Source organism: Sitophilus oryzae, unplaced genomic scaffold (genome assembly GCF_002938485.1).
Source record: "Sitophilus oryzae breed Bouriz unplaced genomic scaffold, Soryzae_2.0 scaffold_227_pilon_pilon, whole genome shotgun sequence".
Taxonomy (NCBI): Eukaryota; Metazoa; Arthropoda; class Insecta; order Coleoptera; family Curculionidae; genus Sitophilus; species Sitophilus oryzae.
In genome coordinates this window covers 1,658,217-1,675,191 of record NW_022146782.1, presented here as the reverse complement: position 1 = coordinate 1,675,191, position 16,975 = coordinate 1,658,217, and the positions used below count along the sequence as shown (strand labels likewise).

At 31.8% G+C, this 16,975-nt stretch overlaps 1 protein-coding gene across 4 annotated transcripts; it reads left to right on the top strand.

Moving 5' to 3' along the window:
• The first annotated feature begins 219 nt into the window (after positions 1-219).
• Positions 220-16,298, top strand: LOC115884361 (coiled-coil-helix-coiled-coil-helix domain-containing protein 10, mitochondrial). Of its 4 annotated transcripts, none has more exons than XM_030902919.1 (4): positions 220-364; positions 15,554-15,732; positions 15,793-15,996; positions 16,051-16,298. In XM_030902919.1, exons 1-4 carry the CDS (start codon positions 300-302, stop codon positions 16,059-16,061), a joined length of 459 nt encoding a protein of 152 aa, XP_030758779.1. In that variant the 5' UTR covers positions 220-299; the 3' UTR covers positions 16,062-16,298. The 4 variants fall into 4 exon arrangements, with proteins under 4 accessions (XP_030758779.1, XP_030758777.1, XP_030758778.1 ...); XM_030902917.1 differs by lacking the exon at positions 220-364 and adding an exon at positions 5,513-5,730; XM_030902918.1 differs by lacking the exon at positions 220-364 and adding an exon at positions 13,263-13,407.
• Positions 16,299-16,975: the final 677 nt, after the last annotated feature.

Here is a 16,975-nt window from a genome sequence, read left to right as displayed (position 1 = left end):
TGTCCTTGGATTGTTTAGTCATTGAGCATAGTAAACCCCTGGAGTGTCCTCTTAACATTCATGTAAAAGAAAATTTCAAAATTCGGTTGTCGATTTATTCACTAATGTCCAGCGTTTCTCAATTTCGTTACACTGTGTCGAGCGTGTGGCGCTGCGGTGCTGCGGTGCTGCAAACAAACTAAATTAATTTGAAAATAGTCACATATTACATCAGATATTACATCAGTCTCAATCAACTGTAATTGTCAGTTTTGTTCTGTTTGTCGTATCATCAAGTCTAATCTAAATTCCCGATCACAATGCCCCATAATAAATCGAAAGGCCACCCTAAGAAACCATCAATAGGGCCATCCGGGAAATCGGAGTAAGTACTATAAACGACCTTTGTCATGTTTTTTTAACGTATTTTGAAAATGATATCGCCAAAACAAATAATTGTATTTGATTAGAAGTAAACATGATAATTTTTTGTACAGAGCAGTGGAGGAGGGGGGTGGAAGGGACTGTTTGATTGTGGCGAATTATATTATTATACAGGGTGTCCCAGGCTGAGCGTGCATTAGAAATATCTAGAGAACCGCAATATCTAGACCGGAGATTTTTTGCACATCATTGTTTCACAACGAGATCTATCGATTAAAAATATGTTCAATATGGCGGCACTTTCGGAAATACCGGAAGTTGTCGACAACTTTCTTATTTTAAATGGGTGCCCCTATTTTTTATTATGTACTTAAATTCTCTGTAAAATTTTATGAATTTTATTGATATCAAACACTCTACACCTAAACATTAACCGTTTTTGGGAGAAAAAAAATATTGAAAATTTTTGGACGAAAAAAACCTGCCTGTCAAAAATATATGTATAGTCTAAACGTCACATTTAGTGATTATCCCAGCCACTGTGCCATAAAGAAAAGACATGTGTCTATCTATTTCAAAAATTAAATTATTTGAATGTCATTTAATAATGGCTACAGTTGTCATGAAATTGAGCGATTAAAAAAATATCATAAATCATTTTTTTCATATGGAAACCTGCTTTATTTATTTCACTAGTGAAAAGCCTTTTCAATTCGTTACTTTTTGACTATACATGTTCCTATACCTAAAATAAATCGTTTTTAAGATATTTAAAATTTAGTTTTAAAGCGTATATTTTTCTTGATTTTAACCAGTAGCCTATGACTTTACGTCAAGTGATGTAAAACAATATGGCCATGTCATATTGTGACATTTTGTTCAAAAAGCTGTATGTTAACCATCATTTGCAAGCCAACATTGCGTTTTTTTCAGTGTTGATACAGTATATTAATAATCTAATCAACTATTAGATATCACTAAGAATACAAGATATAGCAAACGCCACGAATGTTTGGGAGTGATTCAACGGTCGCTACCATGTGAACTAATCTGCTCAAGGTCACATAAAACTTAATTCCAGTGCCGTGGTGTTTCAAGTCATATAATAATCAATATATAATCTGTTGTAATTTGTTGTTTTAACTGTCAAAGTCTTCTCAAAACATATATTTGGTTATAAATATAAACTGGAATGCCCCACTGGTCACACTGCAAGCCCACCAATGGACTGACGCACAAAAACGAATCAATCAAAGAAACGCGATATAGTATCGTCTTTGTCAATCACGCTAACATTTTAGAAAAAGTAGGAGGAGGGCAGGCAGATGATTAGACCGGGCCTTTAAAAACCTACGTCTGCGGTAAAAATTTACGTTTTTAATGTAAAAATGATAGCGCGCGTGTCGATTCTAATTTCATCAAGCGATGAATCACTCCCAAACATTCGTGGCGTTTATAATATATTTTTATAAATACACTTTTTAAACTTTTACAATATAGGAAATTCAAATAATTTGTTTTCTGACAGATGGAAATAAACTGTCTGACTTTTTGACACTTAATGTCAAAGGAAGCTAGATAAAATCAAGAAAAATATACGTTTTAAAACTAAATCTTAAATAACTTAAAAACGATTTATTTTTGGTATAGGAACATGTATAGTTAAAAAGTAACGAATTGTAAAACCTTTTCACTAGTGAAATAAAAGAGTGGGTCTCCATTTGAAAAAAATGATTTATGATAACTTTTTAATCGTTCAATTCCATGACAGCTACCGCCATTATCGTATGACATTTGAACAATTTAATTTTTAAAATAGATAGCTACATGTGTTCTGTTTATGTCACAGTAGCTGTAGCAATCACTAAATTTGGCTTTTAGGCTATACAAATTTTTTTTGACAGGTAGTTTTTTTCGTCCAAAAATTTTAAATATTTTTTTTCTCAAAAACGGTTAATGTTAGATATAGAGTGTATCCTAGAATTTTACAGAGAATTTAAGTATGTAATAAAAATAGGGGCGGCCATTTGAAATAAGAAAGTTTTGTAGTCAACTTCCGGTATTTCCGGAAGTGCCGCCATATTGAAAATATTTTTAATCGATAGATCTTGTTGTAACACAATGATGCAAATAAAATGTAATGTATGTAAAAATAATGCAAAAAATCCGATCTAGATATTGTGGTTCTCTAGAAACTTCTAATGCACGCTCAGCCTGGGACACCCTGTATACTGTTTTATTTTGCCAAGTTTTATTTGCCATGGTTTTTTAAATTTAGTTGACACTTTTTATTACTTATTTTTTTTGGCCCATTAACTATTGCTGTAATACTTTCTTCTATACTAAGTGTGGATTGCATCGACTTACTATAATCGTAACTGGAGATTTTGACAATCAATAACCAGCCGTGGCGGCTTCACCAGCGAACGCCGAGCTCATGATCTACCAAAGTATAAAGATATGCTTTGCTATAGGTAGGATTTCAGAGGGCCCACGTTTTTATTTTAGTCTAATATGCCTAAAAGCTATTCTGCCTAGTACTAAAATATTTCTGAACTAGAAGTTCAAAATACCTAATTGTTATTATTATTTTCTAGTTTTCAGTGCACATAAGATAAAACCGTTTAACTTAAAAGTTTTTTTACCGATTTTTTATTTTCTAGTTTTTAGTATTTGACGGAAATGCCTACCGAATATTCCTCATTCTATTTAATTCATTTAGTGCATCATTATTACATGGTTTTTTACCTGATAATTTATTACAATCTGACGCTCAGGTGTTTCTAACGCTAACAACTCTCTCTGTCTATCGCGTTCTGATGCTAGCCTAGACTCATGACGCTCAGGTGTTTCTGACACTAACAACTCTCTTTGTCTCTCTCGTTGTGATGCCAGCCTAGACTCATGTCGCTCAGGTGTTTCTGCCGCTAACAACTCTCTCTGTCTATCACGTTGTGATGCTAGCCTGGACTCATGACGCTCAGGTGTTTCCGACTCTACCAGCTGCCTTTGTCTCTCACGTTGTGCTATTAACCTGGCATCATGTTGCTCAGGTGTTTCTGTTGCTAACCGTTCTCTTCATTTCTGTAGTCGACTATAGGTTTCATTTTCACTTTCTTTTGCACGTTTCGTTCTATATTTTTCTTTCGCCTTTTCGAGCCTTCTTTTTCGTTGTGTAGCAGTTTCGTTTTTATTTTTGTTTGTTTTTTTTATTTATTGTTTCCATGTTGTTCCCACGAGTAATGGACATTTTAACGGTCGACCCCCCCAGAGGTCCAGTAGAGGGGCAAGGCTATAATATACAATAAGAGGCGCCCAATCTTGAGGGGAAAACGCTTGCGACATTACATTTTTAGCCACCCTAATGCCATACAGTCCTCAGCACGTTTTAACCTGTTACCTTAACTTGGGTGGTAAAGCTACCGCTAACTACGTAGGTACATCTAATCACCTTTTTTTTTATCTGTCCTTCTAACGTCACACAATCTTGGGCACAACTGTTCTGGACACGACTACTCATGCCCTCACCTAATACGCCATTTTGTAACGACGTCCATCTTGGATTTTAAATTTTGTCATATCACAGTATTCTACTAGTGTAGCCCTTTCATCTGATACCCATATTGAGGCCGGGTTGTGGAAAAATATGAAATCTGCCATTTTGTACCGGCGGCCATCTTAGATTTACAATGTTATTGATATTACTATATTGTATTGTCATCGGAATTAAAGGTGTGTTTTGGAACTAAAGGTGTGTTATTCCAAAAAATTGGAATAAATCGCGAACTAATAAAAATAGGTATATGACATACTTAATAAAAGTTGAAGAGTTTTGTAAAATCTATCAGAAAAAATGATAATATATAGGGTGTACCATTTAAAAAAATTGAAATTTCTTAATTTTAAGCAGTTGAAATTCATAAATATATTTTGCACACCCTGTAGCATTTAACTAAAATATCTTAACATATATCTTCTTTTTAATCTCTATAGAACTATCATACCAAGTTTTGGTATTCCAACTTCAGAAACAATGGTACTACTGGCAATTTTTTACCACACTGCAATTTAACATTTGTTTAAACAAATTTAAATATTTCAAAAACTGTTAATTTTAGGTATATAACATTATATATAAAAAAGTTATAAAATTTTACGCAGAATCTAAAAATAAAATAAAAAATAGGGTGTTGCCTTTAAAAAAAACATATTGTTACGTTTTTCGTCGGTTCCGTGTGGATAGAAAGTCACAATTTATTTAAACAGTATTTATTTAACACTAATTAACAAAAACAATAACGATAAAAGACTTATAGAACTATTTACAAACGATTTATAACTAAGAATTTATTTTGAATTTTAGCGCGTCAACTGCACTGGTATATTTATAACTGCCCCCTGTAGGCCACAGCCGCCGGCTTTTATACCGACAGGTAAAGAACTCTAGAATAGTCCATAGATCGTTAGGTGCGTAGAGAAGGTTTTCGAATGTTCTCGTATGTACTAGTCCATTCCAGTGGGACTCGATTTTTCTCGAACGAATGAATCATTACTGTGTCTATTCTTTAATGCGATGTTAAGGTCATCTGAGGGCGGGACATATAGTTAGGTTAGGTCGAGTCCACACGGGTCCGCAACAATATGTTATATCCGCCACACTTTTTTGAAGCACCCTGTATACTCTTTAATAATTTTAAAATGTGTATCTTAACCTTCCCTATAACTTTTATGTTAAACATTTTTTTGTAAACCTCGAAACAAATGAGATAATGGACTTTACTCTATCGTTGACTCACCCTGTACAATAGACTTTCGATAATAAGGGACGAATATTAATTTATTCTACTTTCCCCTCGTTTGTATCATTTTAAAATATTTAGAAGATTGTATTATTTGCTTAGTTAGTTTCTCAGGATGCATGGGTACTTTTAGAGAGTTTATGTGTCTCTTTTAATTATCATTAGATTATTTGTTTAGGCCTTTTAAAATGTACTTCGTAAATTGAAATGGTTCCATCGTAGAATAACAAACCAAAAAGATAAAATTTTACTAATAAGCTTGATAATATTCTATTATTCAGGGGTTTCAGTCCCAGCAAGAGCAAACAATCCAAATTTATAAGTAAATCATTCACATATTTCATCAGATATGTCATCAGTCAAGCAAACAATAAACAGCAATTTTTAGTTTCTTTGTTCGATTTGTCCTTTCATCAGTTTTAGTTATTCTGTGATCAGTCGTAACACAATTCTCGATCATAATGCCCAGAAGGTCCTGCAGGAGCGCCCCTAGGGCCTATACACGGCACACTAGGGTGCCCCCTAGGCAGCCCGCTACTCAACTCAGACCAACTGGCACGGCACTTGCGTAAGTACAATTTGGTATAAACGGTCTTTATCTTGATTTTTTAATGTACACTCACCGACTCGGGAAACTCTGGAATCTTAAAATTTTGATGTATTTTAAAGGTTTTTATTTACTACCACCCCTTGTGTGTTTATATATTCTTAAAGTTGTTCAACCGACTAGATAAAATGTGCTGCCAACTGGAGGACAAATCGTGGACCTTTCGGGGCGGAGTCAAAAATATCGATTATTTTCGTTATTTTCCTCAGAGTAATATAATAATATAGCCCGGGTTTCTGCGAACTTTAATAGTGATCAGCTAATTAAGAAATTTAAGCGAAACTTTTATTTTATTGTAAATTGTGGATTATTTTTGCTTGTTATTTTAAGAATTCTAAACCGTATTAACAAAGAAATTATTATTTCGATATGTTGGTACATTATTTATAATTTATGATAATGCTAATTGCTATTTAAATAATTGCTTTTAAATAAATATTTAAAAAAAAGTTACATACCTATTTTAATTTGATTTAATGCAGGTTTATAAAAGAATCATTTCATTCTTAGATTATTTTATTCTAAATTGAGTGCTTTACGAATTTTACGATATTTTTTTTTGAAAACATAAAACTTTTTACATTTTTGATGCCAACTAATTGGCATGGTATTATTGGTATGGGAATTAGCTAAGAAAAAAAAAAGTGGCTATAACTTATTTTTACTTAACGTAATTTTTCGAGAAAAAAAAACATATTATACCTGTATCGCTGAAAAGCTTAAAGAATGGCGCTTTTTATGAAGTCATGGCCAACTAGGGTTTCCATTAAAAAAAAAACATAATGTTTGTGTCATATATCAAAAATGACAGGCTTTAGAAAAAAAAAACAGAAAACACAAACTCATTAGGTATGTGATTATTTACAACTTTTATGGATCGATGATATCTCCCGATCGATGATATTTCTCATATAATTTTACATATAAAATGACAACGATCTTCATTTCATAGCCATCGTTGACTCCGTTTTTATTCGATTATACGGTTTTTTTTTCTAAATGTCTAGTAAGCCTTGAACTTCTCCGAAAAATCCGAAAGGCGCATATTTATGACCCCACAAGACTGAAATTCTTTCCCCATTTAACCGACTCTCTATCTCCAGTAGTTTCCGAGATACCCATAGAGAACATCGTAGGAAACTCACCTTGTATGGTATTTAGAAACTAACTATTATTATTATTTGACTAGATTAATTTGATTAATAAGACTCGATTAATTTAATTTAAAACAAATTTGATCTGATTTTTTTTTCGTATATTCTACTCCCAGAAAACCAAAATTATATGATAACAAATTTTCAACGAAGTTGAAGGAAGATATGTAGGTATCTGTCACAATACTTAATAGAATTACTACAATTAGAGAAGAAAAACAAAAAGAAAAAATACCCAAATACCTTCACCTACTACTCATCTACAAAATAAACGAATATAATCTCTTATAAAAGCACTACACAAATACTTCTTGTATTTTACACTGAAAAAATTATCAAACTTACTAATTAATCAAACAAAAAGAAAAAAAAATTTTTCGTGATATTTTACTTATAACTGAAAAGCTATCAACTTTTTGTAAATAACCCTTCTTTCTATAATTCTTGTTTTTATAAATTTTCTCTAAACAATAAACTGTTTTGGGTCAAGAGCCAGCAAAATTGACAGTTTTAGACTGACCACTCAAAATTGCACTTTGTCTACTACCCACACCCTTTATTTGTTAATGGCTGATCCGCCCTAAAATTATATGAAACAAAAAATATTCAATTCGCAAGAAGCTAAATAGGATCCCGATCTCATTATCAAAAAAAAGCTTGTAAGTTTGCCTCATTAATTTATTCACAGTAGTGGGAAAAATATCAATCTTTTGGTCAATCTCACAGGTATGTGATCAAATATCAAGTTTTGATTGTTCTGGATTGAATATGTAGTAATACATGGTAAATGGTAGCAGAATCGTAGAAAATTTTCATTAAAGCAAGACAAATGAATGCATCTCAAATCTCAAACACTGATGGCTGATCCTCATTTTGAAGCCGACAAAACTGTATCTGGTCATACCTATACTGATTCTGCACGAAATAATTGATTGTGAAAAAGAAAAGAAGTTTTTCTTAAATTCTTATAGAAAAATAATGCAATTGCTTGCAACTATAAATAGTGATGTTTTCAAAGATCACTTATACTTATCATTTATAGACCGGATGCATCTCAAAACTGGCTAACTCTTATAACTTGTTTATTTTTTCAGATGAAAAAACGAGATTTGGTATGTTAGTATACGACATAAATTAGGATTAATTGACGTATTCAATTGTTTTTGATCACTTCCTCTTTCACCGGAAATTAATAAAACTTTTGATTTTTAAATGTCAACCTCGGTATATTTCTACTTTATGCGATAGAAAATGACAATCTGAATAGAATGACATATCATATGTCAACTTTTGACATTTTCGCATAATATGGTTTATTTGAAATTGTAACATACGGTTCATAACGACAATTTGACTCGAAATATCAAGTGTTTGGTACAAAATTATTCGTAAAAAATTCTTTTTCCAAATATGCAAATGAGCCACTTGTTCCATTTGAAAAAATTGGCATATGATTAAAAATACCATTTTGGGCATTTTTAACCCACTAGGACAAGAGACGAAAAACATTAGACGTTAAATCTATTTTTCCAAGGCTCCTTGTTTAAAAATTAGTGTTTTTAACACAGCCATGGCACTCTAGATTGAAATTTAAAATACGATTTTTTTGAGCAAAAATGTCAAAAGTTGACATATGATATGTCATTCTACTCAGAGTGTCATTTTCTATCGAATAAACCAGAAATATACCTACCGTCGGTCGGTGCCATTTCAAAATCAATAGTTTTTCGTTGAAACAGAAAGTGAAAATCGCTTCGTTTAATGTATACAGGGGTATCAAAAATTGCTGGTCTATTTTAAATATTTATTTTACATAAATACTTCGTTATTTCAAATACAACACCCTGTATTTTTTTAAATAAATCGAAGCAGATTCAAATGCTCTTTCAAACTATATTAGGGTTTTCTATACCTATCTAGCTCAGATTTTGAATAAAAAGCGATTTTTTAAAAAATGGCTATCAAGATGGCTGGTGTCGTCATGGTAATTTTCTAGTTAAAGTTAGTAACTCTTTTCAAAATCGACATTAGTTTATGGACATTATTATTTAGATTTATAACAGTTTACTTAAATTTAGCTACAATAGTTTAATAAGTAAGTATTCATTATTTTATCAAGAAAAATAAAGCAGTATCTGCTGGCGGAACGAACAAATATGTTACTAGTGATTTTATTTTGTGAGGAAAAAAGTCCATAAACTAATTTTGATTTTCAAAATAGCTACTAACTGTCATCTAACTGTCACTAGAAACTTGACATCAGCGATCTTGGTTGCCATTTTATTGAAAAATTGTTCTTTATTCAAAATCTGAGCTACAGTGGTGGCCAAAAGTATGGAAACTTTTTTAATTTGTCATTTATGCTGAGAAATTAAAATATGAAATAAAACGACTTATATAATCGTGACCTACAAATAATTTCCTAGAAAACCTAATACATTTAAATAAAAAATTACAGCTATCAAAAAATATATAAAAAATTATGAATATTTTCTTGGTCAAAAGTATGGAAACTTAAGAAGAATGTTTATTAAAATTCAAGATAATATAAAAATTACTAATATTTAGTGGAATATTGAATTAATTACTTCTCTACATCTTCATGGCATCGAATCGATCAATCTCGTACAATCTTTAGTGGAAATGGCCGCCCATTCAGTTTTTAGCACTTCCCATAATTCATTTTTAATTGAAATAGAATGGCTTCGAATTTTGCTATCCAAATGGTCCCATAAATTTTCTATGGGGTTAAGATCCGAAGATTGTGAGGGCCAATCCATTAGTGGAACATTATGTTCATTTAACCAATTTTGAACAAACCGAGATTTGTGCTTGGGATCATTGTCTTGCTGGAACAACCATCTGAGTGGCATTTCTTCATCAGCATGAGGCAGCATATTATTCTCCAATATGTCTTTGTACAAAAAACGGTCCATTATCCCATCAATTTTAACAAGAGGACCAACACCTGAACGAGAAAAACACCCCCATACCATTATACTCCTGTTTTACTGTGGGCATCTGGTACTTATGGCTGTACCGTGTACCTTTTGGTCTTCGGACATAACGTCTCCCGTCACTACCAAACCGTTGAAACTTGCTTTCGTCGCTAAACAGTACAGTATTCCATTTCTGATAAGACCAGGTGAGATGATCTTGAGCAAATTCAAAGCGGGCCATCCTATTTTTCTTTGATATTAGTGGTTTCTTCACCGCAATTCTTCCAAAAAGTCCCATGTCATCCAACCTTCTTCTCACCGTGCGTGCAGACACCGATATTCCCCTTTCATCCATTTCTCGAGAAATGTCTGTGGATGTTTTTCTTGGATCTCCAATTGATATTTTCTTCATTACTTTCATTGTCCTGTTGCACAACTTTCTTGGTCTTCCTGACTTAAAAGCTGTTGAAACGTTCCCTGTTTTATTAAATTTACGAATTATTTTCGAAACGGTGCCTTTTAAAATGTTTAAATTTTTACTTATTTGAATTTGTTTATAACCGCTCTTGTATAATTCAACTATTTTATTTTTTAAATCCGTAGAGAAATATTTAGACTTGGGCATGATGTTTATATTTATCTGAAGTAAGTCGTACCGTTTATCAGCTTAAACTAAATAATTTTAATGTATTTATTTATGGTTTCCATACTTTGGGCCACAAGAAATCTATTGTTCTCCTACAAAAACTGCTAAACAGATTTTTTTCGCTGTGTAATTTTTGGAATACTTTTATTTACTGATAAGCTGTTCATTTATATTCCTGAGAGTTAAGTATAGCAATATTTTCTGTGATATTTTAAAAAGTAAAAAGTTACCATACTTTTGGCCACCACTGTAGATAGGTATAGGAAACCCAAATACATTTAAATTTACATATACCGCGGCCTCCCCATAAGAGCAATGAGAGAATTTATGTCCCAGGATTGAAGGACAGAAGATCGAGTTTGACATAAGTCCATCCTTGTTCAGTAGATGGATGTAATGCACATGCGCCGAAATGCTACTTTTCTATTGGCCGAATGGTGTCGAGATGGGTTATCGATTTATTTTTGGACGCGTCGTCGGCGTTTTGTTTTCAGTTTGGACTTGGGCAGTCGCCATTAGTGTTTTCTCTAACTTTCTGTGTTTTCCACGTGTACTGTGTTTTCGTTTGTATTTTAATCTTTGTGCGTTTATTGACAATTTTGTGATTTAGTTTTAAAGACTTTTGCTGTAGTTTAATTAATAGAACAATGCGAATGGGCTACTGCTTTTTGTGTGGTAGAAGCCAACTAACCAAATTAATAATAGAAATTTTTCTCGATGTTCGTTTGTTTCATGAAAGCAAAATCAGAAATGAAAGGGATGTTAATATAAGACAAAAATATACGAAACTAATTTTATTCAAAAATCAATAATTGTTAAAAGCATTATATTTAGTCTTACTATTTTAAAATAAAAATGACATTATAATGTAAAGACTAAAAATAGAGACTACATAAGGCTAATTATAATGCTTACACAGTTCACACAAACTGTCTTATTGTAAATTATTATTGTTTTTTTTTCATAATATAAAAGAGTATTTACAATGCAACAATGTAAATAATTATATTTTTTGTATCTAGCTTGATTTATGTATAAACTTAATATGTACATACTTTTAGTTATATTTGTTTAATAAAAAATATGTTAATAATAAAGAATTACTTTTGTTTCATTTTAAACCAGGACTGATGTTGATATTGATCATAAATACATGGGCAGTAAAAGAAACAATAGACAGTAAAAAATGTACTGTTATACTTTGTTTTGCTGCAATTTTTAAGTCGAGTGAAATAGATATGCAATTTGTAATACTAAGTTCTTAAGACAGTTCCTTAATTGAGGTTTTACTAAATTATTTTTTGAATTTTAAAAAAAGTGAAATAGATATGCAATTTGTACTACGAAGTTTTTAAGACAATTTCTTAATAATTGTGGTTTTACTAAATTATTTTTTGAATTTAAAAAAAAAATATCGTACCTGTCACTTTTTTTCATTCGTTTTATTTAATAATAATTGTCTAACACAACAAAGTCTACTTAGAACGATATGATATAAATATAAATGAGTTCATTAAAAAATGGTCTGATTAAAATTAGTACCTAAATAAGCAAAAATTATCCCCTCATAAAACAAGAAATTAAGGAGTTCAGTAAAAGGATTGCAACTATATATTTTATTCAGTAAATTTTCATAATAGTAAGTATAAAAGCACAATCTCTAAAACGACAATATGAATAATGTATATTAAGATTTAACTCGAGTTTCAGTGAAAAAACTATATTGATATTAAAATATTTTAATACCTTCAGAATACTAATTACATACCATAAAATAGGAGTTTTTACGATGCGGGAAGCCTATCTAGAAAAAGAATTTTAGAAATCAGCAATGGGATTCTGTAAGCTCTGTAGCAAGAAATTTCCTATCGAGCCTATGCTATTTGTATACGATTGATGAGTCACTAGACAGGGAAATGTTTACAGAATCGCACTGCAGATACCTATTACGCTACTAGGAGCCCCCCATTGTGAGACAGATATAAAATAATTTTTATATACCTATTCCATAGCCTATTTTTTTAAATGTCTGTAATATTTATAATAAACTTATTTTAACGAGTAGAAGTATTGCACCAGCATCAAAATTAACACTACTTGTAAAAAACTGTTGCTCCTTGAGTTTGTAATAGATATAAACAAAATAAACATTCGAAAATAACTAAATCGAAGATATCTGAAAACTTTTGGTTGAAAAAGTGTTTTGCCATAACATGTTGGATACGATTAAAATATCTCAATTGATAAATATGCGCATAATGTTACATTATCAAATTATTTGATTTCAGAATATTTAACAAAAACTTCCAATTTTTCGAAAGATTTAATTCAATTATTAGAACGTCTTTAACCTCAACTTAAAATAAATAAAACCAAAACAAAACATATCATATGATTTGGAACTGTCCAATCAAAGTGCTTACAGATCGAGCAAGCGCAAAAAACCTCCTCCCGAACAAGGATAGACTTATGTGGGAAATGCATTGACATTCTATAGCCATCCTTCAACATCGGGACAGGAATTTAAGCGGTACTCTCCGTATATTTTATTAAAACGTATTTGAGGAAACCCTAATATAGTTTGAAAGAGCATTTAAATTCGCTTCGACTTATTTAAAAAAATACATAGTGTTGCATTTGAAATAACGAAGTTCTCGATAAATAAATATTTAAAATAGACCAGCAATTTTTGATACCCCTGTATACATTAAACTAAGCAATCAAATTTTTCATCAGTCAATCAGACGTCAAACAGCAATTTTCATTTGGTCTGTTGTGTTTGTCATTTCATCAAAGTTTCAACAAAATTCTCGATCATAATGCCTAGAAGTAAGCCAGCAGCATCGAAACGCGCCCCCAAACCCACTAAGCAGCCCACCACGGGGAACAGGGCCTACTCGTGAGTACAATAATTTGTATAAATGACTTTTGTCCTGATTTTTTGACGTGTTTGATCTCATTTTTGTTTACCAGGCGAGTAAAAAAGTTTCACCGTCAAAACAAATAAATAGTTCGGCTATATAGTCACATGAGCATGGAACATATTTGGAAATTGCCTTTACAACAATGAAATTGCACTAAATTTAACTTAAGTCAGGACAGGCTTGTCATAATTTCATAAATATTTCTTTATTTAATATATTTTACTTTACGTGGTGTTTTAAACGTTTAACAGCGCCAATAAGTAACTTCATCGCGCAATATTATTTCTATATAGCTATAATCTATCATTTATTGAACAATATCTAAATTTTCTTTTTATGAATTTACCATTTTGATTTTTGGTTTGAAACAAAATATTTTTTAAAATTTTATATTCTCACCTCAAGCCCTTTATTTTTGCCTAAAAAGCCAGAATACTTCATTTTCATTAAAAAATAAACAAAGAGTATAACCAATATTTGTTTTATTATTTCTTAAGATTTCACTGGTTTGCATAATTTTATTAAACATTTTTATCTAATCAAATAAAAATAATTACAACCCTGTCCTATTTTGTCAGTTCCCCAAATTCAGCTAAAAATATTTTTTCTCGCTCTTTCACGTGGAAAATGACGTAGACGTTTGATCGCGTCAGGTCCAATAAATTGTGAACTTTCTAGAAACGTCTAGAGATGGGCGGTTATTGGTAAAAAACCGGTTATAGGTTAACCGGAATTATCTTTAAAAAATAATAACTTGACAAAATTAACCGACACAAATTAACCGGTTATTCAAATAACCTAACCTAGCAAAACTAAATATTTAGTTTTCCTATAGGTTTACTTACCTCTACACTCCATAGGTCTACTTCAAATTTAGATAATAAACTTAGTTAAATCGCATGATTAAATAGAGATTGTAGCAATGTAAGCATGTATATGTACAAAATGAATTTAAATAAAAATGCTAACCTCACTTTTTTGAGTAGACATGGATATGATATTAAAACTAGTAATTACTTAACGTTCAAATAAACCACACAACTCACAAGTTCTACAATCTACAACCAAGTTATTTTAATCAAATACCAAACAAAAAAATAAGGAGACTGAATGAATAGATAATGAAAGATTATCTTCATTCATTACTTGAACTTCAATTTCGTATTCTTTAGTCTAAGCTTCAAGAGAGACTTCAAACTACAAATAAAATATATTTACGGTGAAACGTGGGTGAAACTGGGCGAAACCATGGAAAACTTTTGAAGAACCGTTGAAAATCCGTTAAAGTCGGTTAAAATTTAAATATAGAATTTAGAGAATCTATTTGAAGTTAGGTTCGTATCACTTGGCTAGCTGGTGGCTAGTAGTAGTCTATGCCATTAGTACTTTGTTCTACGGCCTGACCTGTCAGGGCCATTCGGCCGTTGTTTTGATTATCATCAGGGTTCGCCTGATGCCTGATTTAATTTTGACATTTGATGTCATATATTTTCGTTTTGGGAGTGGGAGCGGGATCTCCCGTTATCGTCGTAATATCTGGAAGATCCGTGCCGTTCGCTTCTTCGAAATTTACGATTCAAACAGCTAATATTTAATTGTTACTTGTTTTAAACAAGTACGATTTTTTAAAAAATAACCGGCTATAGGTTATTGAACGTAATGCAAGGTTATTAGGTTAACTGATGAAAAAAAAACTACCTTTAAATAACCGGTTATTTTAGAGGAAAATACCGGTTATTCAAAAAACCGGTTACTTTTGCCCATCTCTAGAAACGTCATTTCCGAATAAAACGTCAAAAAATCGAACACAAATCTCATTTTACGTAACAAAGTGGTGAAATCCGACTACTTTTGTGCGATAATATTGTTCTTGTGTTAGCTAATATTAGAAAAAATGCCGAGACGCGGACGATCATCCCCATCCCCTTCAAGAAGGTATTTATATAAAATTAGGTTTATTGTCTTTAGGTTAGGTGACTTTTGGAATTTAATCACGTTTTGTATTAATACAAAAAACCTATAGAAAGTATCTATGTTATGGAATAATGAGGCTGTAATATAGCAGAACTATATATAAGTGGATTTATAACGTAATTTTTTAAATTATTTATGTTATTTCAGGACCACATCAAATGTCCCATCTAAGTATGTTCCTAGTCCTGCTCCCCAACCGGCCCAAATGCACGCTACGCCTCCTCCAGCATCCCAGGGTCCGGGATTGTTTGGGCAGATGGCAGCTACAGCTGGTGGTGTTGCAGTGGGCTCTGCTATTGGACACACCGTGGGACATGCCGTTACCGGTATAGTTCTTTCGATATATTATTAAACATTCCTCAATTTCACTGTAATTTTGTTTTTAGGCCTGTTCAGTGGTTCAAGTGACCAACCAGCAGCTCAGGAAGCGGCTCCAGTGGCTGCTCCAGTTCAAAATAGCCAAACGAGCGAGCCTTCTGGACCTTGTGCATGGGAGATCAAGCAATTCTTACAGTGCGCTTCGACTCAGCCCGATTTAACTCTTTGCCAAGGATTTAACGAAGCTATTCAGCAGTGCAAAATTAGAAACAGTGAGTGAATATCTAGTAAAGTGATATAGTTAAATGACGTGATTTTGTTTTTAGATTCATCTTAAATTCAGGATGTCTCAAGAAGTTCCATTTATCAGATTTCGAAGAGTTGAAATTGCTGTAGTTATGGAGCAGTATAGAGCTAGCTATGTTTCTAGCGATCTTTTTATTTTATAGAAGGTTAATTTAATAAATTATGATTACATCTTTGTTGTGTCATGTTTATGATTTTTGTTGATCGTCACATGTTTTAAGTTAGTGAGTTAATTATAATTTGTTTAGAAATATAAAATATTTTAATTTAATGTGTATTTGTTTATTGTGATTTGTGATTTGACATAGATTTGACCTTTAGACTATGCCATAGAATTAAAATGTAGACTGGTAGCAGAGATATAGAGACAGAAAATATGGACGTGCGCAGTGCCATGTTCGTACTTAGGTCAAAATAGAGGAAGGTCAGAAATTTCGGTATACCTCTGCGACTATCTTTAGACAATCATAATAAACTATTATAAGTGTTATAGTATGCAACGTAGTACATATTACAAATGAATAATAATCTTTTTATCAAGGCGAGAAAACAAAATGCCGTAAATAATAAAATTACAATAAACAATAATTAAAGTCAATTTTTATCATAATTGAGCGCGTTGGGCCTGTGCAAATGCATATTTCGCTGTTTGAAAGTTTATAAATAAGAATTTCTTATTTGTTATTAAATACTAAAAATACTTTAGATAAATAAAAAGGCAGTCTATGAATTTATATTAAATTATATTATCAGTCTATGAATTCAAAAACACAATAAATTATAACACATGCCAAACTAATCTCCTAAAGACTTGGAATAACGATGAAATTAAACTAAAATAACTGGGAGACTGTGGACCTAAGCGCGAACATCCTACCTGTATATCTTTGACTAGCAACCTGAAATGAATAAAACTAATCTATGGGCTATGAGTGACTTTTGTTT